This window comes from Mesoplodon mirus, assembly GCF_964341445.2.
Source record: "Mesoplodon mirus genome assembly, chromosome: 7".
Classification (NCBI taxonomy): domain Eukaryota; kingdom Metazoa; phylum Chordata; class Mammalia; order Artiodactyla; family Ziphiidae; genus Mesoplodon; species Mesoplodon mirus.
In genome coordinates, this window is record NC_138983.1 from 16,664,088 (window position 1) to 16,690,601 (window position 26,514).

The following is a 26,514-nucleotide window of genomic DNA, read 5'->3' on the forward strand; positions in this document are numbered from 1 at the left end:
AGCAGAAACAGAGAAAGAAGCCTGCTTCTCTGATGGCATCACTGAATCACTACACTTGCCCTGGATGGATTACCTACTTCCAGATTTCTTTTAGTGTGAGACATACAAACCCTGACTTCTTTAGCTATGGTTAGTGGAGTTTTCTTCTATATTTAGTTACATATCCTCCTGCTACTGTCCTCTTATGTGAAGACCATAATATAGCCTTCATTTCCCTAAACACGAAAGCAATCATTATTTGCAGATGATAGGATTTTATATCTGGAAGACTCAAGAGAATCAGCTAGAAATATGCGAACTAATTACAGAATCCAGGAAGGTGGATAATTGAAAAATACACATAATAAAATTAGTTTAATTCCATCTCTAGTTATGTTACAGAAGGTCACAAAAGACCACCAGACCACCACGTCTCATGACAAGAAAACAAGACAAAGTGTTTCAGCCAAAATTCAAATTTTCTTTAGAGCCGAAGAGTCTGTATTCTAACCTTGCTATGACACCTCTTATTAGTTTAGTAGTTTGTAGATTCCTTTGGCTTTTCTGAATACACAATCATGTCATCTCCAAATGAAGACAATTTTCCTTTTCCAATTTTTATGCCTTTTATTTATTTTTCTTTTGCACTGTCTAGGACCTTCAGTACAATGCTGAGCACAAGTGGAGAGAGTAGACATCCTTGACGTGATCCCAATTTTAGGAGAAGGCGTTCAGTACTTAACCAGTAAGTATAATGTTAGCTATAAGTTTTTCATAAATATCCTTTATCATGTTACAGGAGTTCCCTTCTTTTCCTCATTTAGCTGAGAGTTCTTCTCAAGAATGACTGCTGAATTTTATCAAATGATTTTTCCCTACATTTTTAATATGATCAGGTAGGTTTTTCTCCTTCATTTTGTTAATGTGAGAAGGTACATTAATTAAATTTTTAATGTTAAACCAATCTTATATTCCTGACCACATTTAGTTATGATAGATATCTCCTTTTAGATACTGCTAGGTTTGATTTATATTTTTTTGTTTAGGATTTACGCAGTCACATTAATGTAGGATAGCTGCCTGACACAAATGATTATAAGATGCACCATTATTTTATATAACACTAAGAAAGGAAAAGCTTCCAATTAAGATATGATACAATGCTAAAACAATATCAATTTCAACACAATCTGACATCAGAGATTTCGTAGTATGAAAAAATAAGGGTCTGAGGATCAATTAAACATGGTATATACTTTTTCACTTGACCCTCACAACAATCCTATATGAAAAGAGATAATCCTACAGACAAGAAAACAAGGCTCAGAAAGATTAACAGTAACTTGCTCATGGTCCCAAAGCTGATAACTGAAGATCCAGAACACAAAGCCATTTTGTCTAGCTCTGAAGTCCATGTTCTTTTCAACATGGTACTGATGAAAACACAAACTGCCTTAAAGGATAAATCCAGAGCTGCAGATCTGGATTTGAATCAGGTTGGGTTTAACCTATTAATGCTTTTCTCCAACACAGATTTCTCTGAACAACATTAAACAGAACTTGATTCACAAACACCTCACTAAGGCAGTATCATTAATAATACCACATGTTCAAATATTTAAGAATGATTAAATGATTCCAAAGTGTATGAATGTGATGTTTCCCAGGGAAACTACGAATTGTGTTGCATCATTAGCGAAGTGAGTATCAACTGGAGGATGGCCGGCAACTTAGAATCTTGTTGGTGACACCAACTTTAACACATGTAGTAGAAAAAGCACTAGAGTAGGACAGATCTGCTTCTACTTTGGGTTCTGCCATCAAACAGTAAATAAATGTTGACAAGTCATTTAACTTTCTGGATCTCAGGCTTCATACCTTAAAATTAAAACAGGATTACATGTCTTAAGGACTCTTCCACACTTGAAATTCTCCAGCCAGATGTCTGTCTCCCCAACTCAAAAACTGAATGTCTCCCAGTACTCCAAGACTCATCTTCTCTGCCTGACATTCAAGGTCTTCCACAATCTGTGGTAAGGGAAATACCCAACGCCAGCCCGCTCTAGCCATCCTGTCCCACCTAAAGGTGGGGTGGGTGGTGATAAAACAAAACAAGAACAAGCAAACAAACAAAAAACTGAGAAGCCCTGGTGAAGTTCAAAGTTCAGGGGCTCAAGCTCACCACTAGACTAGTTCTCTAGTCCTGTGATTAGACTGAGACCTAATCACAGGACTAAAGAACACTTCCCTGTGCTTCCCCACACCTTACCATCACACCATTAAAAGCCTATTTACCAGAGTTCCTTTCACTCAGTACATTATGATCAGAACTCAAGAAAAATACAACACATGCTTAAAGGCAATGGCAGGGATACTGGAATTATCAGACCAGAAATTTAAAACTGTGATTAATAGGCTAAGAGTTCTAATGGAAAAAATAGACAACATGCAAGAACAGATGAATTATGTGAGCAGAAGAAGAGAAATTCTAAGAAAGAATCAAAAAGAAATGCTATAGATCAAAAGCACTGTAACAGAAATGAAGCATGCCTTTGATGGGCTCATTAGTAGACTGGACATGGCTGAGGAAAGAATGCCTGAGCTTGATGATAATGACACCAGAAATTTCCAAAACTGCAAAGCAAAGAGAAAAAAGACAGGGGAAAAAAAAAAAAAACAGAACAAATTATCCAAGGACCATGCTATAAAAGGGGTAACATACACATACAAATACCAGAAGAAGAAAAACGAGAAAGGAAGAGAAGCAATATTTGAAGCATTAATGACTGAGAATTTCCTCAAATTAATGTCAGATACCAAACCACAGATCCAGGAAATGCGGAGAACACGAAGTAGGATAAATACCAAAACACCATACCTATGCATATCATATTGAAACTTCAGAAAATCAAATATTAAAAGAATTCCTGAAAGAAGCCAGAGGGAAAAAACACCTTACCTATAGAGTAGCAAAGGTAACAATTACATCTGACTTCTGCTCAGAAACCACACAAGCAAGAAGAGAGTGAAGTGACACGTATAAAGTGTTAAGAAAAAAAACCCCACCAACATACAATTTTATACCCTGGAAAATTACCCTTCAAGAGTGAAGGAGAAATAAAGAATTTCTCAAACAAAAATTGAGAGAATTTGTTGCCAGTAGCCCTGCTTGGCAAGAAATGTTAAAAGAAGTTCTTCAGATAGAAGGAAAATGATGAGGGTCAGAAAAAGATGCACACAAAGAAAGGAAGAGCATCAGAGAGGGAATAAGTGAAGGTAAAATTAAAACTTTCACTTTTCTTATTCTTAATTGATCTAACAGGTAACAATCTATTCAAAATAACAATAGCAACAAATTTATTCGATTATGTATATATATGTATACGTGAAATGAATGACAGCAATGATACGAGGGACAAGAGGAAGAATTAGGATTATTTTGTTAATATAAGGAAGGTACTTCCACTATCCCTGAAGCAGGGATATTTGAAAATGGATTTGAATTTGACGTAAATGTATAGTGCAAACTCTAGGCCGACCACTAAAAAAGTATTGAAAAAGAAGTGTAATTCACATGCTAAGAAAGTAGAGAAAAGGGAATCATATAAAGTACACAATTAAAACCACAAAAGACATAAAATGTGTCGAAGACAAAAAAAGGAACAAAGAACAAAACCAACAAATAAAAATAGTAACAAATATGGTCAATGTTAATCCAACCATATCAATAATCACTTTAAATGTTAATGGTCTAAGTACATCAATTAAAAGCTTGTCAGAGTGGATCAAAAAACAAGACCCAACTGTACGTTGTCTATAAGAAACCCACTTTAAATACAAAGACACATATAAACTAAAAGTAAAGGGATGGAGAAAGATATAGCATGCTAACACTAATCCAAAGACAGTGGGAGTAGCTATATTAATTTCAGACAGAGCAGACTTCAGAACAAGGAAAATTACAAGGCATCAAGAGTGGCATTACATAATGATAAAAAGGTCAATACTCCAAGAAGACATAACAATCCTCAATGTGTACACAACCAACAAAAGAGTATCAAAATACATGAGGCAAAAACTGACAGAACCTCAAAGAGAAAGAGATGAATCCACTACTAGAGCTGGAGATCTCAACACCCATCTATCAGAAGTGGACAGATCCAGCAGGCAGAAAATCAGTAAGGACATAGTTGAACTTATTAACAGCACCAAATAATCAACATCTATAGACTATTTCATCCAACAATAGCAGATTATACCTTCTTCTCAAGCTCACAAGTAACATTCACCAAGACAGACCTCATTCTGGGCCATAAAACATACTTGAACAAACGTGAAAGAATAGAAATCATATGATGTATGCACTCAGACCACAATGGAATTAAATTAGAAACAGTGACATGGGGCTTCCCTGGTGGAGCAGTGGTTAAGAACTTGCCAGCCAATGCAGGGGACATGGGTTCAAGCCCTGGTCTGGGAAGATCCCACATGCCACGGAGCAACTAAGCCCGTGAGCCACAGCTACTGAGCCTGTGCTCTAGAGCCCGCGAGGCACAACTACTGAGCCTGCGCGCCACAACTACTGAAGCCCGCGCGCCTAGAGCCCCTGCTCCGCAACAAGAGAAGCCACTGCAATGAGAAGCCCGTGCACCGCAAGGAAGAGCAGCCCCTGCTCGACGTAACTAAAGAAAGCCGCGTGTAGCAACAAAGACCCAATGCAGCCAAAAGTAAATAAATAAATGTATTTTTTTAAAAAAAGAAATAGTGACATGGAGGAAATAAGTCATTATATATTTGTTAAAACCCACAGAATGTACAACACCAAGAGGGAACCCTAATGTAGACTATGGACTTTGAGAGATAAGGATGTGTCAGTGTAGGTTCAACCATAACAAATGAACCACTGTGGTGCATTGTTATGGGGGAGGCAGTGGGAACAGGGGGTAGAGGGGAACTCTCTCTACATTTTGCTTAATTTTGCTGTGAACCTAAAACTGCTCTGAAAAATAAAATTTAGTAATTAAAAAAAAAATCCTACCTGTACTTCATTTTATCTCAAAATTACACTGAGGCCCTTTTTAGAATTCATCTGACAATTTTTACACAAGAGTTAGCATCTATTCTCTGCCCCACTGTTATCTCATGGGGGCAAAAAACCCATCTTCCCAGCTAAATTAAAAACTCTCTGATGGCCCCACAGTACAAAGCAAAACTTACCAGGCCCCACTCAAGGGCAAGGATTCAAAAACTCAGCCCCTAAATACTACAGATTTAGGGCAGTGGGTTTCGGGTTCTCACCGCCTCTTTCCACTGGTATCCTGCAGTTCCTCTAGCGTAAGGCCCAACTATCTTAGGAAACTGGAACAGACTAAGGTGATAGATCGCCATCCTCAATGTTTCATTTTACCCAACAGCAGCAACAAAGCAGGACTAGACTTGGCTTAACCAGTAGGGTCTCTATTTTCAGCTGTGTGGCTGCAGGGGAACAGCTGAGAACCTTTTTGAACGTTCAATGCAGCCACTGCCCAGTGCAAGATCTAATGTGTCACACCTAATGAACAAATTTTTGCTCTTCTCCTAGGATCTCGCATAGAGCCCGATAATTCTTGCTAGGAATTCATCTCTCCTAGGATTTAATCTCAATTTTATTTTTACCATATCCCATATTCCCAGCCTTCTAAAAATATATTAGAATTCGGAATCCACAGTAGGTTTGTTGTTGTTTTGTCTTGTTTAAAATAGTCTCTACCCAGCTGGCACATAGGTGGTGAAAAGAAAAATAAAATCACCTTAATACTAGCGACTGTGGTTATAGAACTCTGCCACACAAAATGGGCCCCTTCTTCTCCTTCTCACCCTTCTCGGGACTTTGAGAACTTGCTCACAGCCTTTGCCCTAGGCTGGCTGTAGAGTACTTGCTCCTTTAAATCTAGCTTTCTCCACTCCTAGCATTTTTGTTAACCATCTCTCAACTTCCCCCAATTTAATCCCGTTCTCCTGGTGCTGAGGTGAAGTGGTCTTTACACAGTCTTCCAGGCCACATCCCCCCAGCATGCTCCCAAGAACTGCTGAAGACCTCTCAACACCAGCAGCAGCCCCAGCCCCAGCCCTGTAGGAACAGTCGAATACGTAACAACTTCCATTTGTGCAGCTTATTTCTAGGAGTTCTAGACCTTATTCTTATATCTAAAACCATGAGTCACTCAAAGGTTAGGAAAACAAGCAAGTACATGGACCAGTACTCAAATCCTATTTTGAAACAGAGCTGGCTGGACAATTCCCAAAAGCCCGTATGTAAGCCCATGTCATCCATTTCGAAGCAAAGATTTCCTTCTATTCATCTCCATCCTCAGTATTTATATTTATGGGGAGTGATTAAAGAATTAACATGCAGTTAGTTCCACGTGTAGTTACCAGAGAAAATGGCTCCAGCCATTTTTGATCCTTAAGAGTCAAGAAAATGTAAGGGGGAGGTCTGAATGATGAGGCCCAGGACAATATTAATGCTTTCTGATGGCAAGATAGTGTGCTCGGTTAAGTTCACAACAGTTTTTAATTAGACAAGGTGTTTTTTTCCAAAGACTAATATATATTTACAGGTTCTTTATAAGCTCACGTGGCATCATGTAATATGGTTGATTCCTATAAAGAGTTTAAAAACCTGAGCTGCCATCAGAGGAAGGATACAGAGAAGGAATTAGAACATGGGGCAAAGAGAGGCAAGTGACGAATGGGGATTTCAAATTCCTTCCTCTCTCTAAGTCATGCAATAGGATTTAGAATGGGAGAAGTAAATTTGCAATTAGGTGGAAAACAGAAAATAAAGGCAAAGAGAAGCAACCTATAAACCATCACCAATACAGGAATGTCCCAAGAGACATACTTATCTCAGTGTAAAAGGCAAATGCCCCTGGAGAAAAGGTGAGAAAAGTGAACTTTTTAATCACATGCCACAAATTCTTCCCAGTCCCAAGCCTGCCACTAAAGCTTTGTGACTACAGGCCAACTACCAGCCTCTAAAGTTCACTGTCCCCCTTCATAAAAAAGAGAATAACAACTGCCTCATCGGGTTCTCATGAGGAAGTTACTAACACAGTACCAGACACAGCAGTTAACATAAATATTAATTCTCCCCTTCCCTTTGTCAACTGGAAAGTGTAAGCTCATGACCATACTCACGACCAAAGAACTAGACAGCAGTAAAACCAGGCCTGTCTCTTCTGATACCTGGGTACCTGCTAAAAACTCAACCTTTACTCTGAAGCAGAAAAAGACCCTGACAGAGTGTCCTTTCTGCTAAGGATTATCAGTAATGTTCTATTTGAATTCTAGAAAAGCAGAGGAACTCAACAGAGATCATTTGCTCCTTTTCTAAGCTAAAGGCATCATAAGTAGAAGGCATTTTCTACTCAATATTCTTAGAATGAGAGGTTTGATTTCTTGCCGAAGAAGCTATATTGAAGTCATCTAATATTCACAGGTCCCTGGATTTGCCTCTCAACACTAAAGCTTTCACTCTTGTTCCTTAGTCTGGAAGCCAAGCAGATGTGGGAGAGCAATCCATGCCACTTCTATCTCTTCTTGCAAGATCTACTTTTTCCAGAAGATAGAACGGATCAAGAAGACAGGGAAGAGTGCAGCTGGGCTGTCTTAAAAGTAGGGCTCATCCAACCTGGAAGCACTGGAGCTGAACATGTAAGCCCTGTGATACTTTCCCTAGACCATCTTCACCATTGATTCAGCTCCCAGACACCAAAGATGGCTTAATTTGCGTGTTTTAGCCTTATCTCAAAGAAAAATTCTTTCAAAAATAGATGCTACTTGGGGCAAGCCAGGAAGAGAAAGGAGTAAAAGAGCTTGAAAGTAGGGAAGGACTCCGTGAATACTTGTAGGGTGTGCTCAAATGTTACGATCTCCTGTCCTATGGGAAGCAAGAAAGGACAGAGGAGGAAAAGGGGGCAGCCTGAGTTGTGTTTCTTGACGTGTGACAGGCAGCTCCTGAAATAGAAAGCCATAGGTTTCAAGTCTCAGGGGTATCACCTTCAAATATGTCAGGGTTCTAAGGGTGGATCAGTTTTCCCAACTGCTGACACCCTGCTGTGAGGAGAGATCCCAAGCAAAACACAAGCCTCTGACTGGGAGCCTTTGAGGTGGCAGGAGCCATGAGGAGTTCAAAGGCAAGGCCGGCCAATGGCTTGTACCTCCAAGAGCCGTGGGGGTGAAAGGTTACTAAAGCAGGAGCCACTGACCAATAAAACTGTGTTTGGTCAAACCTTCTCAGCAAAGAGACTAGAGATTCATTTCTCCCGTGCCCCGTCTCAGAGTTATCCATGCCTCTGAGTCCCACTGCTCCCTAGGTCAGACCAGGGAGCTTCTTTAGTGATTAGCAGCTGACAAGCCCTGCCTCCTGGCTGGGTCCACGGACTAGCTAAAAGGTGGATTGGAAACCTTTAATCAGGGTCTGTCATCAAAAATAAATAAATAAGAGCACGACTTGGGTCAACTAGCTGTAAAGGAATCTGCCTGGGGTGAGATTTCCCGTGTTTGCTATGCTAAAATCAGGAGAAAGTGTAAGTTTGTTTGATCAGAGGAGGTAAATATAAAGCAAGCCTCACTGCAACAGACACACTTGAAAGGCCTACCCCTTTTAATTAAGACACACACACAAATACAACGTGTGAAGGGACTGAGGACGGAACCTGAAGGCTCGTTTCACCCCACGTCATGCCACATTAGGGCCACGTTCCCTCTTCCATCTGCTTCCCATGTAGTAACAATTCCAGAGAAGGCCGAGGAGCTATTTTTTGGCAGGTTCTTTTTTTCTGGCTGTGGATACTAACTCACTCAGCAGTCAGGTCCCATGGGAGCCCTTCCACTGTCCCCATTCCCCACCCCAGAAAACATTTAAGAATCTGAGTGGGAGCAAGAGGGTTGAGAGAACTCAACCCTCAGTCTGCAGCTTCAAACAAAAACTCAAAGGTCCCTCTAAAATACAAATGATATAAGATCATCAAAACCTGGCCAAATTAACATGAAAATTAAAAATACTTCAATACATATATGGACTTCAAATACTTGAAGACAAACCATTTGCTCCGTTTAATAAAAAGTATTGGATTCTGAAAGATAAGTGACCTGCTCACCTCCTATTAAAGCCTTATCAAAATGGGAAATAAGTGCACATTTAAATACAACAAATTAGCCTTTAAGTTACAAGAAGAGAGATAATATTGCCAGAAATGGTTTATATGGAGCTACTTCTGTACCAATCCTGGTCTGATCTAGTATTAAAGGTCTTTAAGTCAAATTGAATGTAATAAATATACATGATTGTTGTCTTACATTCCGAAGAACAGTAGCATGGAATTACAAGATTAATTGTGTTACTGTAAAATAATCATGCAACTCCAAACTCTCTCAACCTCTTCAATGCTGAGGGAGATAGAAAAACATATAATAATCTATATTAAGATTTATAAATATAGACAGAAATCTAATGGATCAGTTTGACCCTTACTGAGACCTGACAGTAGTGAATTCTTTACCAAATGTATCAACACTTGATAATTTACAAGTTACTGTTTTGTAAACAAACCTAGATATTTTTCTAAGTAGGTATATAATGAATTCAAACCTGCACTATGTTTCCTGTAATGAGCAATTATTTCTCAGAAATGCTTCACAAATAGTCCCACCCTGTAGGAAACCAGCCCCAAAGAGTCAGACAATCCTTATATAGGCTGCAAATTAATATTTAACACTTTTATTAGCGAGGCCATTTCCGGAAGCAATACCCCATATCGTGGACTCGGTACAAGGGATTAACCAACCCACGGTTAACTCTAGAGACAGCTCTCCAACCGGTGCCCAAAGAGAAAACTGACCATTCCACATACCCACACCCCTTGCAAAGGCTGTATGATGAAGACTGTTCATCATCATATATTTACTGAGGATTTCCAATATATTATTTGTTAAATATTTTTAGTAAGTTTATTAAAACTGTACCATAAGCAATAACATCCAGTTCAGTAAACTTAACTAATTATAGAATATCAATTTGTCAGAAATGTAGTTCTGTTGCTTTGGAGCTTGGGGCATTTTATTTTGTTTTATTGCTTGTTTGGTTTTTATACCTAATTACTCTCTCCACAGGAGCTACATGAGTAATAAAACAAACCAGTATTTTTTATTGTTTGCTCAATGAAAATCATCAAATCCTAGATCAACAGCTATATAATTTGACTAACTTACTACAAAAATTCCTTGCTTTTGCCTCAACCTCAAGTTAAATGACTATTTTAACTTGAACACACTTGCGAAAGTACTCATGTCCAAAACTATTTGAAAAAGGAAAAATAATGTGTTTGTGCGAAAAGGGTGCCAAGCAGTTAAAAATATACGTCCACTGGATTTTGCTTATCTCTACTACCCTCTTCCTAAAAGCTTTAGTTAGAAGAAGGGCAGACAGATATAAAGTAGATTCTGGGGGCATAATGCACCCAGCCAACCGTCTGGAATCAAGGCTGGAAAGCTGAAAGCAGAAGGAGGGTGAGGATGTACTTTTTGAAATGCCTGGAAAAACATTCTGGTCAGGAGATGCCAGAGATTTTGAGGCTCCATCAAGCCACTGGCCTGGATCCAGGTAATGGTTTTTCCTTGCCCTCAGCTGTCTGCTGCTAAGAGTTTTCCAGCAAAGAGAGAAAGGAAAAGTGGTGGAAGAGAGGGAGGTGCAGCTTCCAGTCCACCTCTCTGTAACTGAGAGGGTAAAAAGGGCCAAGCACTGCAGGCTGACATTTATAGAGGGCCTGGCGCTTCCACAAAGCAGTCTGGGAGGATTACTGGGGGTTAGCAACCTGGTCTAAAAGGGGTAGTGAAGCAGACTGATGAAAGTCCCTTTAAAATTCGGTAACAGTGATGCTGTGGGCACAGAGACAGCGAGCTGGAGCTGGCAGAGATGTGTGAGCAGAGGTCTAGCCAGTCAGATGGCCTTTAGGAAAAAAGCTACATTGTAAAGCTTGCTCCCTTAGCCCTTCAGGGCTGCCCAACTCGCTTGCTGGAGCCTGAAAGCACCAACTGCCAGCAGAACAGCATTTCTAATCAGGGGATAAAAATAAAAGCCCTTGGAAAACCCTCCCTTGCCTAATCCTGGCTGCCCTGCCCCCACCAACCAGGAGCAAGGTATCCGGCCGAGGGCGAAGTTCCGGACCTGCAGAGGTTAATTATCTTGCTAGTCTTTTACCTCCAGATCACCGCTGTGCTACCCAATCCCTTCTGCCTGGCATTTTTCTTCAATTTTAATATCAGAAGTTTCACACGCCTGCCAGAGCTCCTGGACTCGGCAAAAGGGCCCATATACCTGTCAGCAAACTGATAAGAACTTTAAAATGACTCCGCAGGGCCTCTTTATAAAGAAGAGCCAAAGAAGCCCATAAAGAGAGAGGGCAGGGGCCACGGAAACCAGCCGCTCACACTGTTTTAACGTGGCATTAAAATGAGCTGCAGATTTATGGCAGTGTTTTAGCCCCTGGCCCAAGTCATCTGGGGATGAAGCGCTCGTCTCCGCTCTCCAGCGGGATTTCAAATATGGGATGGAGCTGACTGGAAGGGGATGTGGGGAGGGCGGCAGAGGCAGCAGGAGGAGGAGAGGAGAGGGGACGGGAGGCAGCAGAGAACAAGGAAAACCTATTCTTTCATTCTCCTTTCAGTAGGAGGTGAACAACAGCTATTCCTAAGAGACATCTGACCGGTCCTCTTAAATTCACATAAAAATTTCCTTTATTTTTAGTACGTACCTAGTAAAACTCTAGTTCGTCAACTGTTCACCACCCAAATGTCAATTCTGATTTTGACTTTTCTCTTTGAGCTTATTTTTTAATCTTCTAGTTCAAAAAATGAATAAATGACCCAGCAGAGAACATGCTAAAAGGGAGCGGGGGGCAGGGTGGGCAGAGACTCAGTATGAAAACTTTTCTCATTGGAAAGGGGGAAAAGTAATAGTACTTTATCCAAATGTGCCAATGAATTCTTTTTCTTTAAGGCCAGCTAGAGAACCACTGATTTTCATAAGCCATCCTGATCCTAACAGAAAAACAGAGAGGTGAACCTCCCTCCATGCCAAAATGAAGAAAGTACACCAGACCCACAGGAATAAGTTCTGTTTCAAGTTTCCAAGCCCAGAAGCAAATGCATAATACATCCACGCTGGTAACTCACTGTGGTTCCTGAAGACCAAGCTCCACACCAGGAGGCTCCTGCCAGCGTCAAACACAGACCCAGGCGGAGCGCTCCCAGATGATGGCCAGCAGGCAGACCAAAATCTAGATGCTTTAAGTAAATGATTTCATTTAATCAACACAATTGCTCTGTCGTATTATTATCCCCAGGTCTGAGATAAGAAAATTGATGCTTGGCAAGTCAGGTAATTTGCCCACACTCATGAAGTTGACAGACAGACACCACGGCTTGGGATGCAAATTCAGGTCTCTCCGAGTCAAAAGCCCATGTGGTTTCCACTATTAACATTTCTCAAACTTTCTGGACTGGGACCCACACTAAGAAACATACAAATACATTTTATACTGCAACTCATCGCGCTCATTCACACAAAAGAAACAAAGGTTTCAGGAAATATTCACCCTTGCTATGTAATAATCTAGTATCTTTCTATTATCTTTCATTTTTAAAAAATAAAATGCCAGTCAAGGCCCACTGAATTGACTTCATGATCTACTAATGAATCATGAGACCCTCAGTTTGGAAAATACTGCAGTACCCAATGTCCCCCTTTCCCCAAAAAAATAATCGGCTGGAATCAGAAAACCTGGGTTCAAGGGTAGGCTCAGCTCTGACCCTAGCAATTCATTCTCAAGATCACTTGAACTCTAGGGTTTATACATCATTTATAAAATATGAGAAAAAGGGTTGAATAATTTCTAAGGTCCCTTCCAGCTCTTTTGATTTTTTTTCCCTCAATCTCCTTAACTGATACTGCTTTCCCCTCTCATCACACATCCTTTCATTACTCTCCACTTGTCACTGACCTTCCCTTCCTTCTAACTCCCTACAAAGTTCTCTGCTACTGGTATTCCAAGTCCCCCCCTTGGGCTGCTCCATCTGACCTACCGTGTCTTTCCCACAGAAGCCAACCTCTGCGAGAAGGCCAGTACCTCTCAGAGCATCCTCTCCCTATTCGAGGCCAGCCAGTCGTGAAGCCCCCTTCACCTCCTGATCTGTTCCTGACTCTCCACAGTACGACTGAGTGACAGCACTTCTGGCCTCTTCATTCATATACTACTGAAAGTACTCTCCCCAGCACCCTGATGGCCTTTCTTATAGACAGGATCTGTGTCCCTCCCTCCCTTTTCAAAGATCTCCCTCACTGTGCCTATACAATTCTAGGAACAAAGCAGGTACTCAGTACATATTTATTTGACGGGTTTGCATTATGAAATCAAGGACTCTAATAATTCTCCTAGACTCAGAGAATATTTAGGTGGGCTACTCTAGGAAAAGTCGCCAAACCAATTAAAATTGGCATCACAGGACAATAAGCGAGCATTTACAGACAGAGCTCCATCTACTACCCATGATGCTCGCCATGGACAAGGTATGCCCAGGTTGCCAAGGAAAGCAGCTTTATGGTCTCTGCATCTGGACTGTGAGGATTTAAATCTCAGAAGCTATACAAAATAACTGCAAATCAGCCCATACCTTAAAGACAGGGAAATTTATCTACAGGCCCTAGTGCACTATAAATTTGAGACAGTTCTATTAAAATGCTTTTCTTGGCTTCCCATCAGATACTTGGCAAGAGTCTTTTTCCAATAAGGTTCTTAATACTAAAGTTGAAAAAAAGAAAAGTTAAACACATAAAAATGCTCTTCCTTAAGAGTTTCGATTAAATGAGTCCTTATTTTATCCTACTTTAAACATACGTTGACCGGTCTCCTTCAGAATATGGATTTATACATTCAGGAAAACTCCAACAGAGTATACAGTGCTACTGAAACAAAGTTATGAAACTCAAAATATCCCGTAATCACACTCTTCCCCAAGGCTCTCCCACTGGCCAAAGAGCCTGACTTTGTATCAGACCATGGTTGTCTGTTTCACAGGGAGAACTCCAGGGATCAGGTCGGTGTGTTTGTTGAAGGGTAAGTGATCCAGTAGCTGTTTCTAGGGCAAGTACAAAAGCAGGGATGGGAAATAGAGCTTGGAGTGGCACGTTGGGACTGGAGAGCAGGGGTGGGGTGGGGTGGGGTGGGGGGAGAGGAAGGGAAGCAGGGAACACTTGGCATTTTTTAAAAGCCCTGAGAGTTCAGTTTATATATATTAAAAAAATTTCAATTTCACAGTGGGGGGGGATAAGAGTGACAGACATTATAATATTGATCCTGGAAATGAGAAGTGAAATCTTTTCCACATTCTTCATAACATATTTCCAGGGATGTGTCCAGTCCCAAATGTCTCAAGCGACCATGTTTTGGGGAAGACTATCCAATAAGCAGTTAGCTTGAATTACTGGGAAGGGCATCCTGATTTTCAGCCTTGATCCAGGCCACAAAGCTCTATAATTTGAGTAAAGTTGTGGGCAGCAAAAGAGTATGCTCCCTGTCTGTCCCTTACATATTGTGTGGTCTCCGGAGGATCACCTTACGTCTCTTTTATTCAGTTTCCTCACATTAAAAAATTCGGATTACTCCTCTCGCTGCCTATCTCACTACTCTGTTTACAGAGTTTGCTTTGTAAATTGTGTGTGTGTTGCGGGGGGGGGAGCAGGGGGAGGGAGGGAGGGAGGGAGAAATGGACACAGACTGCTATGCAGCCATCAATGGACACAACAGTCAAGCCACCAGCATAGGGAACCCTCAGAGAACACATCCCTCTGGACTGCTGAGGCTTCTAGATATCCGAGGGTTTACACCTTTAAGTGAATCACAAAACCTTTTTAAAAAATAAAAACAAATATTTTAGATAGAAAACTTTATAAAATATTTTACGTGAAAGCCAATATTTTAAAAATATATATATGCTAAACAAAATTTAAACCTTCACTTAAAGACTGTAGGGCATCACCAAGAAGAGCCATTTCTGTATTTCCTCAGTTTTAAGATGCCCCATCAATAACATCTTCAAGGGGAGGAAATAGAAACTATATTCAATGTTCAAAGTGATGGTAAGACTCATTTGGATGCCAGAAATCCAAAATATGAAAAACAAACAAACACACGCATACTTCTTTGAACCGAGGAATTCCGCCATCTTGCAATGACACGCCCATATCGTGAAGCGCACACAGCGGTCTGCATACATCCAAAGTGCTGAAAGTTCTATTTTTAAAATAGCTTTTCCGTCTTCTCTATTCAGGCCTGACTGGCAGATGACCCATCTCACAGACCCTCAGGTATAGTCTTTCTTTCAAATTTGTCACTTTTAAACTACTATGGCTATGGAAAGCAGATAATTCAATGTGCTGAAATCACGTGTAAACAGGATAAAATAGCAGCCTCCTGTCGGGGCTCTCCCCTGAATAAAATGCATGAGCTCTGGTGGACGCGCACACACTTACTGTTCTGTGGTCTCTCCTCCGGCACAGCTACACCTAACTACAGTCCTGCTAGGCGAGGGTACCACAGTTTCTTCAGTGGAAGTGTTCTTTTGCCTAATCAGCCCATTATACCTTCAAGTACTCCTCCATGGCACAAATATTTGGTAGGCTTAGTAGGAAAATATGAAGGCAGACTGAGATGGGTCAGTGTAATAGATTGTAAAGAAACGGATATTTTAACTTAGCCAAGCGTTAAAGGAGAGATAGAGCAAAGAAGATGCTGAATGTTTCTGCCACCTCAAAGGCTCCTAGTCAGTTGAGTACAAAGAAGAGTTCAAAGGCAAGGCAGGCTCCTGACTTCCACCTCCTAGTGTGGCTGAGGTTAGAGGTCACTGCTGGTGGAGCCACTGACCAATAAAAGAATGTTTGGAAACTCCGCTCAACAGATAAACTGGGGATCCGTTTACGCCTCCCCCCCTATCCACACAAACACTTCTAACTATACAGTCCAGTGTCTATTCAGCCTTCCAATATCCCAGATTGCTTTCTTTTCCATTGTGATTCAAAGGGAGACGTGAGTGTTCCATATGACTACAGAAAAATACTTGGTTGCATACTTCTTCCTGGTTTCCAGTGTGAGAAAGATGGTTGACGGGACTCCCCATCTTTAAGGCTTACATCAAATGCTACCTCCCCAATAAAGCTGTCCCTAACAGCTTTAACCCGTACTTCCTCCCATGTCAGACCCCTAACAGCCTTTGGAAAACCTGCACCATCTTCTCAGCTTTCTTCAGGCTTATACCCACATATCCCCAAGATGGTTGTTAGGCCTCTGTGGGTGGGGATCACAGGTTGCTTATCACCTCCCATCATCTCCCCTTGGGGGAAAAAGCATAATTAGGGCTGTACTGAATTAATTAACTAGTTAATTTAGCTCATAGGACAATAAAAGGCTGACTAGTAAGTTGGCTTTATACTGCTGTAACTATTAACCTCTCATTGAAGGAACTGGTTTTTAACTTAACCACAAAAAAACCCATAAGCCACCCCAGCTCTTGCAATGTCATATATGCCAGTACTGCTGGCTGTTCGCCTTTAGGGGGAGATAACACAGATGCAGGTTGTACTTCCACAATCTTAGCTTGACCCCAGCTCTTACTTCAGGGTCTAGCCCTGCATTTAACGTTATGGCTGCTTCACTAGCGCATCTAAGGTCAGGTGGAAAACTTAATTAGGTTTCCTTGTCAGGCAGAATATCCTTGTCTCTTGGTACATCCTAACTCCCGAGTCATGTTAAGGATTTTCACCATGTATTCATCGATCAGATTATAGCCTCTGAACTCTAAGCTGCAAAAGGTTACTGCAATACCTTCGTCACCAAGATCCCACCCCCCATCTCTGGGGTCAATTCAGAAACTCTGGCTCTATTCCATCACAGGAGAGCAGAATCCTGTGCTAAGTGCAGCAAGGAGCGGGTCTCGGGAGAGCGGCTCTGAGGACAACGTCAATGTAGCTTACAGAACTTAGGACTTCTTGGAAACAAATACTCAAAAGGAAAATGAGTCACTTAAGAGTGGATGGAGCCCTCTGCTGGCTACAGCTGTCCACGCAGGCCCTTGAGCCGGTTCTGAGTTTCTGAGCAAGAAAATCAGACCCTCTGTTCCTAGGTCTCAGCTCTTTCTAACATGATCAACCAGGGGTTCCAAGGTATCAGCTACCGATGCCACAGGTTTTCCCCTAAAAGTTTATGCCTGTCTTACAGAAAGACTCAAATTTGACCTCCCTAAAGAGAATTCACTAAGGTGTAAAAACTTTCCAGAACCAAGTGTGTGCTATTTTTTCCGTTACTCCTGCCAAGGTCAGATTCAGTCAATGGAGGGTATACAAAGGCAAAATGACAAGCATATTCTGGAAAGGACAAAAGAACTGTCTCTAATCTTAGACAGAGGATTAACTATCAATAGAAAAGTGGTTCCCAATCACAGAAATGTTGCTCCACGGGGGGCATTTGGTAATGTCTAGAGACACTGCCGGTTGTCACAAGTTGGGAGACAGGTGTATGGCTGAGGTCTGGCAGCTAAACTTATTCATCCTTTATAACTACCTGGGAATTGCTTCAACCAGATAATCTCACCTTTCGTTGAGATCAGTCCAGTCTAGAAATGTGAGGTTGGGAGAAGAAAAGAGGTCATTTTGGAGATGTAGAATATTCAGAGAAAGGGGAGCAGGACTAAACAGGGCATGGCAGCAGAGCGTGTCAGAAGGTCTGAAAATAGCACAGAGAAAAGGGGCATCAGCAAGCAGAAAGGAGATTTAGAACGGGAGGCAGGAAAGTACCAAGACTGCCTTTACCCTCCAAGTTGGCATAATGTAGGTTATTCACCACCAGAGACAGTAACTGGCCCTCATGACAGGAGGTGGTCATGGGAAAGAGATGACCACTTAATTATTAATGTTGTCAAGGACAAGAGTTTCACAGCGTTTTTTAACAGCTGAATGGAACATGAGAGATGATCTAGCCGACGCCTTGATTTCATAAATGAGGAAAGGAAAGTCCAAGGAGCTTTGGTAACTTGTCATGGTTGTATAATTAATAGGGACAGACCCAGGGCTCATACTCGAGTCTTCTGACTCCAAGTGTGTCTCTTTGAACCAAAACAACCTAAAATTACAGTTTTAAGTAACCTTTAGTCATTCCATCTCAACGGTTCTATGATTCCGAGCCTGTCACCGAAAAGGCAGGCCAGGCTCGTCTCAGACCTATGGTTTCCAAACCAAGCTCCCGGAAAACAAGGGCATTCTGGGAGCTGACAGTGGGAGCTCTGCTTGGCAACTAAGTGATTCTCTTTCCAGCACGAAGGTGGCCGGGGGGAGAAGGTAACTGGATAGAACTTGCTCATTTTTACCTACCCAGTGTTTTCTTAGCCTTTTAGGCTAAATCTAGAAAAAGATGATATCTGATTTAGCAGATGAGTTTCTATTTAATTATGTTAAACAAATCAAGATGCCATAAAAAGAAACACAAAGAGCATAAACACCAGCGCCCTTCAAGGAGCATTTTCTTCTACATGAGTTGTAAGAATCACAGGTTTAGATCAAGAATGTAGAGATCTCTAGACTGATTTTCTAATTCACTAAAACTCAGATGAGGTCAGGAATTAAGTAACAAACGGGGAAGCCCAGAAACTTAAAACGAACATGGGTGTGCTATGAAAAAACTTCAGGGAGGCTAAACTCAACCTGTGATTTGTTTTCAAATCAGAACACCAAAATGTTTTACAGATGAGGCTACTGAGGTCCAGAGAAGGCAGATCCTTGGCCAAGGGCACAGAGTTAGTAACTGGGCAAGCTGGCATTCAACACAGGCAGTCTGGGGTAAGAACCTACAGAGTTAATTACTGTGTGATGTGCCATCTCTTTGGTTTAAGAAGCTCGGTACCAAAATAAAGAAGTGGACTGACCACATTCACTAACTCCCTCCTAAAACCCTAAAATGACAATAAAGGGGAATTTTTAAAAATTAAGGCATAATCACTGAAAGATAAAGAGAACGGGGGAGGAGACAACAGCAACAAAATGTGGAAGCGGAAAAGCAGAAGGAAAGGTGGTAGCTGACGCTATAGGCCCAAGAGAGCACATCCTACATCAGCTGAGAAAAATGTGGGTTCCGCTGCAGAAACTCAGGGGAAAAGGCAGTGCTCAGAGCAGGAGGACAGATGGAAAATGTATTTAGGAAGCAGTTAGAAGCCCAGAATTCCTCCCCATTCCACACACAGCTGGGTGACTGCCCTGCCCTAGCCCAGACAGAGGCTTGAGGCTCGTTCCTGGGACAAGGTTAGACACAGGGGTGCATGGGACAGTAACATCCTCAACGCTGAGAGCCCTCCAAACCTCTTCTCCAGCTCAGCACCTACATAGATAATTTTGATAGAAATAAAAACTTGTTAAAATCCATTAAAAAAAAAAAAGAACTAGAGAAAACCATGATCCAAAAGGATACATACACCCCAGTATTCACTGCGGCTCTGTTTACAATCATCAAGACATGGAAGTAACCTAAATGTCCATCAACAGATGAACGGATAAAGAAGATGTGGTGCATATATACAATGGAATATTACTCAGCCCTAAAAAAAGAATGAAGTAATGCCATTTACAGCAACATGGATGGACCCAGAGATTATCATACTAAGTGAAGTAAGTCAGAGAAAGACAAATATCATATCACTTATATGTGGAATCTAAAAAAATGGTACAAATGAACTTATTTACAAAACAGAAACAGAGGGACTTCGCTGGCGGTCCAGTGCTTAAGACCCTGCGCTTCCACTGCAGGGGGTGTTCGGTCCCTGGTGAGGGAACTAAGATCCCACATGCTGCGCTGCGTGCCACACGGCGTGGCCAAAAACATAAATAAATAGAGTGGATGTATGTATGTGTATAACTGATTCACTGTACAGTAGAAACTAACACAACATTGTAAATCAACTATGCGCCAATAAAAATTTAAAAAAAAAAAGAAAGAAAGGAAAAAAAGAAATAGAAACAACATGCACAGTACCAAGACTGGGATAGTCTTTTTTCAGTTTTTAACTTGTTTCACATTTAAGCCCAACTAAACTTCTTTTGGGAGAGAGAAAGGGCAGCAGGACTACACAGGACGCGTGGTGGGTGCGTTAGACAGTGGAGAGCAGCCCAGGGGAAGGGGCATCAGAAGGTAGACGAGAGACCTGGGAGGGGAAGAGGGAGGGTGCACGTGTTCTGGGGAGAGGAGGGCACCTCTTAATCACGAGGGCCGCTGAAGGGGGGATCCAGGCCAGCTGACACCAAGACACTCTCGAGGTCAAGGCTCCTCAGAAGCATCACCCTGAAACGTGCTGGCTTCCACAGCCGTCTCAGTCACCAGAACCCTCACCTGCCGCGTAAACCACCTTCCAGAGAGGGGCAGCTCTGCGTCCCGAACATACCGCTGAGGTGTGACCCTAGGGTCACAGTAGGCTTACCTCAAGAGCATTTCTGAATCTCTGAGAGTTATTATTCCAAACCTTACCTGATGCAACTCCCTAACACTGCTTTCCTCTTTTAAGTTTAGTTGGTCAACGTAGTGGAGGAAATAAATCCCACTCCCACACTCAGCAGCCATCGCTCTGTACCCAAGCAGCCAGGGCCACCCTTTCACGTCACCCACGCCCCCTCCCCAACAGGGCTGCCTGGCCCCTTACCTGTCTCTGCATTTCTTCAATCTGTCTTTGGGGGATGCTCTGCAGAATACTGTACACATCTGACATCTTTTCTTCTGGCACAGCCACAGATGCTCTAGAGACAAGAGCAAGACAACTGATGGACGCGCAGCCCTGTACACAAAGCACTGCTACGTACATTTCTTATTTAATTCTCACAAGCAGAAGCAACAACACCCCCAAACTACCCTCAGCCCCACAGTCCTTGCAGTGAGTAGTCCCTCTTCCTTGCCCCTTTCTCAGGGCCGACCAGCTCAAAGGAGCTCCCACCAGCTCCATCTCTCAGCTCCCCATCACCACTCCATTCATCTCCCATCCTCCGTCCACTCCCCACTGTGCTTCAGCCACACAGGTACCCTCTCAGTCTCCTGAACATACCACACTCTGCCTAACCACAAGGGCTTTGCGTGTCCAATTCTGCCTACCTGGTACTCTTCTTCACTCTTCACTGCCCACTCTGAATTAACAATGACTCTTCTCCTTTAGCTATATTCACCAATCCATTCATTTATTCAGCGTATATTTATGGAGACCCTACTATGTGCTAGGTCCTGGCAATACAACAGTGAACAAATCAGACATGGAAGGAAGGCCAGGGAGTGAGAGGACCAGGGGAATAACCCGAGGGAGAGCATTCCAGCAGGAACAATAAGCAAAAGGCCCTGAGGAAACAGGGTGTCGGGAATGTTCCAGCAACAGCAAGGAGGCCAGTGTGGCAGGAGCACAGTAAAGAAGGTGGAGAATGCCAGGCAATGAAGAGGAACAGGGGAGGGAGGGAGGGTCACAGTAAAGCCTCTGGGGCCTCCCTGGCCATTTAAGGACTTACGCTTTCACTGAGATAGAAAACCACAGAAGGTGTCAGGAAAGCACGGCATGATATGGTTATGTTCCAACTGGATCATTCTGCCTGAAGTGTTAGAACAAACTACAGGAAGCAGGAGCAGAAGCAGGGAGAACAGCTGGGGCCCACTGCACGGTCCAGGCAAGGGATGCTAAGAGGGAGGAAGTGATGAAAGTGACGAGGGAGCGGAGCCAGCAGGACGTGCCACCAGATTAGTGATGGTGGGTAAGGGAGAGAGGGCTCGATGACGACTTACCCTTCATGGACTCAGCAGAGTTGGTCATTATATTTGTCTAGGTTAATTTATTAAAATCTGAAACCCCCTCCGCCCACTAGCCTAGTCCATTAGGATGGAAGCACGTCTGGTCCCACTCACCAGCATATCCCGAGCACCTGGCATACTGCCTAGCACAACTGCACTTAATAAATACTTGTTAAATAAGTAAATGATTTCTACCATACAGATGGGAAAACTGAGGCTCAAAAAGATTAAATGATTGGCAAGATCACAAAGCTAGCCAGTAATAGAGCTGGTTATCTGAACCCCAGCCTTTTGGCTTCAAATCCAGGGCCCTTCCACCACTTATCCAAATTACATCTACCCAAGCACATCTAGATCCTCATAGGAATGAATATCTTCTCAGACTCAGCTCAGGGTCACTGCCTCTGAGAAGCCCTACCCAACCCCACAGCCAGCAAGGGTATGTGTCTCTTCCTCCCTCTCCAAGCATCCCATCCAGCCAGGGCTGCATCTCAGCTCTGCATCTGGTAATCACTGGCTTACTTGTCTATCTCCCACCACTGGACTAAGAGCTTCTCAGAGGCAAGACCTGACCTCGATCATCTTTGTATCCCCATACCCAACACAGTACCTGGCAAAGAGAGGGTGCTCAATACATATTTCCACAGATGAATAAGTGACTGGAAGTGGCTCATCACTTATCCAGGACACAGAGAATCACACACCCTCCTCCTCCAAGCTGAACTGGGCTCCCTCCCTGTTCTGGGTTTCCATAGCCCCCCTGCGTGCATCTGTTACAGCGTTTATCATACAATATTATAATTGTTGGTTTGTCTTCCCCACTGGATTCTCACCTCCTTAAGAGCAGAGCCTGTATTATTCAGGGTAGGCTTTCCAGTAAATGTGAGATAAGTGAATGTACACATGAATGAATGCTATTTAAACTGTTCAAATACCTGTGGTGACCAGGCTTGAACATGATATCAAAAAAGGTGGAAGAGGAGAAAGCAATTAAGCACTTGAGGCAAAGACAAGCCTGAGAGGTATGTACAAAAGGAACTCGTTTTCAAAAACCTTTAACCTCCAAAGTCCTGGGGAAATGAAACAAGAGACGAGCAGACTATCCCATGAAGCACAGCACTGACAGTCACATTCAGGCAGGACCCATGCATGTCCATCTGTCTACTGGGAGTGTTTCTAAGCTTTCACCCGTGTGCAGGCGCTCCGCCTCCAGCCAGTACTTTATGCAAATTCAACAGACTCTAGAGCAGTGGTTCTCAACTGTGGCTACAAATCAGAATTGCCCATGGAGCTTCAAAAGTCCTGAGGACAAGGCCCAGGTATGTGTTTAAAAGTTCTTCAGGTGAGTACACTCTAGTCACAGCTGAGAACCACTGCTCTAGGTCAAGGGTAAACGGCCAGATGGTAATATTTTAGGTTTTGCAGGCCATGTAATCTCTGTCATTTTAAACTACAGTACTCAACTCTGCCACTGTCACTCAAAAACAGCCAAAGATCATGTGTAAATGAATGGGTATGCTGTGATTCAATAAAGCTTTATTTACAAACACTGGCAGCCTACCATATTTGGCCCAAAGGCCTGTTGGCCAACCTCGGCTCCAGGCCAACGGACTAACTCTCCTTATGGAAAATATAGCAAAAACCGGCTGAAGGACTAGTTTTCCAACCTAGCTAGTGTTACAATTGCTGGGGGCACTTTTAAAATCTAATCCATGCAGGACTCCTGGTGTAAAGTTTATCAGAAGGTAACACCCACCTCTTCCAGTCAAGAACTTCAGAGAAAGGCAAAATGTAGGAGTCTGCAATGATAACTGGGACACAGCCGGCCCGCAACACGTCACTCAACACCGCCTGGCCCAGCCGAGCTCCTCGAAGGACCACACAAAAAGTAGCCTCCTGCAGGAATACAGGCAGAGGGAGGGATTACATACCAGTTTCGCTGATCCACTTACTCTGACACCCGCAGACCACGAAGCTCTTTCAAGGGCTGAAGCCAAGCAACAGCAAAAGTGCTAAAAGGTAGCAGGTCACGCCAGTAAGACTAACAAGCTTAAGTGGGGGCCTCCCTGGTGGCGCAGTGGTTGAGAGTCCGCCTGCCGATGCACGGGACACGGGTTCGTGCCCCGGTCCGGGAAGATCCCACATGCCGCGGAGCGGCTGAACCTGCGCGTCCGGAGCCTGTGCTCCGCAGCGAGAGAGGCCACAACAGTGAGAGGCTCGCGTACCACCAAAAAAAAAAAAAAAAAAAAAAAAAAGCTTAAGTGGCCGCGATGTTCTGGTTTTCCACTCTTCAGTGTCAGCGCGATGCCTCCACTGTTGGCATTCTGAAAATGTTCACAACCCACGTCTAGGTCTTCCTCTGGACACTCAACACCGTGACTTTGCAAGGGCTGGACTCTTTCAGTCCTAGTGTGCTGTGTACATACACTGTGGCACAGCGGCTGCACAGCGCTCAGAATACCTACCTCCGCCCACCTTGTTATAGAATTATTTGGTCTGGGCCCATCAGTCTCCCTAGAGGACCCCCTAAACAGAAAGTATCAAATCTCCTTTTATCGTTCTACTCCCCATGGCATCTAGCAGTGTGCTTTGCATATAGAAGACATTCATTTCATGAATGCAATGCCTTAGGAAACATATTAAGACAGATGTGCTCTATTTAGAAACAATCCATCGAACAAAAAGCAAAATCTCAAAAAATTTCTTCCTCGTTCACTCCCTCAAACTTGTACTCGATGTGGGACAGGTTTGGGAGAGATGGACAGAAGAAGAAACAGCTGCAATAAGTCAACCAAAATAAGAAAAGGCCCCATCTCTAATACTCAGTTTCTCCCAGTTTTTGCCTCTTCAGGAGGAAAAAAAGTTAAAAAACAAAACACTGTTTAATCTTTAAAGCTAGAGAAAAGGAAAGTTCAGAAAAAATATGAAGAAACTCAACATGCCAAATTCCTCCGGGGATAAACCAGAAAACAGCAAGAGTGGAAAAAGGGCATCAGTCATGGTGGAGGTGCAGGTGGACAGCTCAGCTGGCCCCAAAGAGTCGATGTCCAGATGTGGACACACGTGCTGATAACCATTTTTCCTGTCTAGACAAAGGCTACTATAAATACTCCTGCTCACATCACCACTGTTATCAGTCAGACATTCCAGAGGAGATGCAGCACTTTTTGAGAGAAAGTATTTTAACAATCTCAGCGTGGGCCAGTTCTCTTTGGAGATTAAAAAAAAAAAAAAAAAAAAATCACACCAGCTCTTTGATATTTCTCCTTGAAATAACCTGTCCGTATTTTAAATATTTATGTGAACAAAACTCATTTTCTCCTTTCCTAGACTCGAGGCCCTTGGAGTGTGAAATATCCTGCTTATAAAACATCCCCAGAAGGACTACTCTGCTTCTGGTTATGGAAGCCCTGCCACTTCCACAATACCAGTAGGACATGCTAAGGGCGGCAAAAACACCAAGAGACAAAATGGTAACAAAAAATAAAAACCTCTCACTCAGGAAAAGCTGACCATGGCCTTACGGGTTGGCACAGTCAGAGGATACAAGCTGCACCTTAGAGAAGGAAGTTTCTCTGGGCTGGATTATGAATACAGTGATAAAAGCAAAATACGTATGCCTGCTTTGTCTATGTGGTTTTTTTGTAAATCTCTGGGATTTGTGCTTTTGCAGTAAGATGGATATCTGAAAGGAGTAGGAACGCTCATAGGCCAAGCAGCTTTGCACAAACAGTACACAGATGCCAAAGCTCCTGGAGGTCCATGGCTGCGGTGAAGAGCAGTCTGTGTCTTCCTCTCCCCTTGGGGAGCTCTGCTAGCTGAACGTGGGAAACACCTGTCTGTTGGGGTCAGTTTCACCTTGCGGATGTGACCTGTGCCAAGCCCCAAGAGAGGTGCCGGGTGGCACTCACCTGCAGCACCTGTGGGTAATCAAAGACCTGGTGCTTGTGGCAGCGCTTTCGGGCAGCAGGGATGCCCTCGGAGAGGTTGGTGCACTTGTCCAGGACCAACGTCGCCTCTCCGTGTCTGGCCTGGAGGGCGGCCAGCTCCTCTCTGTACTCAGGATGCAGAGCCATCTGGGACGACAGGAGGAAGTACCGCCGTGGCCTACGAAGGGCAAAACGAGGGACTGGGACCTTGCAGCCACTGTGTGAGTCAAGTGAGACCAACTTTGATATTAAACTTACCAGCAACAAGCATTTTCTCACCCTTCTTTATTCACATCCTTGACTTTTTGGGAAATTATACTCTGTGGCATTGCTGAATGTTTAAATATTATACAATCTAAGAAAGCAATCTATGACTCATTCACATGCTGAAGCATCATGCCGTCATTAAAGATTTCATTTGGGAAAAGTTCTTAATGCTTTGAGGAAATGCTTATAATATGCCGAGCTAAGGGAACATGCTTTATGTGTGTGTGTGTATGTATATGTGTAAAGACAGAAACTGACGGACTGGTTGATTACCTGGAGGAACATCAAATGCTATCATTAGTTCTATATGAGTTCTCGGCTCTGAAAAGGAACTGAGAGCAGGCTGCATCCTTCAAACAGGAAACAAGGGGTCTTAATGGACAGCAGTGGCTGTGAAAGCAGAATAGGTGAAAGACTGCTTCCGGCTGTGGAGTGGCACCCTATGC

The 26,514-nt window shown here is 43.0% G+C and overlaps 1 protein-coding gene across 3 annotated transcripts in view; it reads right to left on the minus strand.

Moving 5' to 3' along the window:
• The window catches only part of EXT2 (exostosin glycosyltransferase 2), a 135,115-nt gene that overhangs the window by 82,716 nt on the left and 25,885 nt on the right, over window positions 1–26,514 (minus strand). For all 3 annotated transcript variants that reach the window (XM_082628826.1, XM_082628825.1, XM_082628824.1), the window contains 3 exons: window positions 25,784–25,979; window positions 23,629–23,768; window positions 20,752–20,845 (listed from right to left, as the gene is read on the minus strand). In XM_082628826.1, coding sequence (XP_082484952.1) covers window positions 20,752–20,845; window positions 23,629–23,768; window positions 25,784–25,979 — 430 coding nt within the window. The remainder of the gene's footprint in view (window positions 1–20,751; window positions 20,846–23,628; window positions 23,769–25,783; window positions 25,980–26,514) is intronic.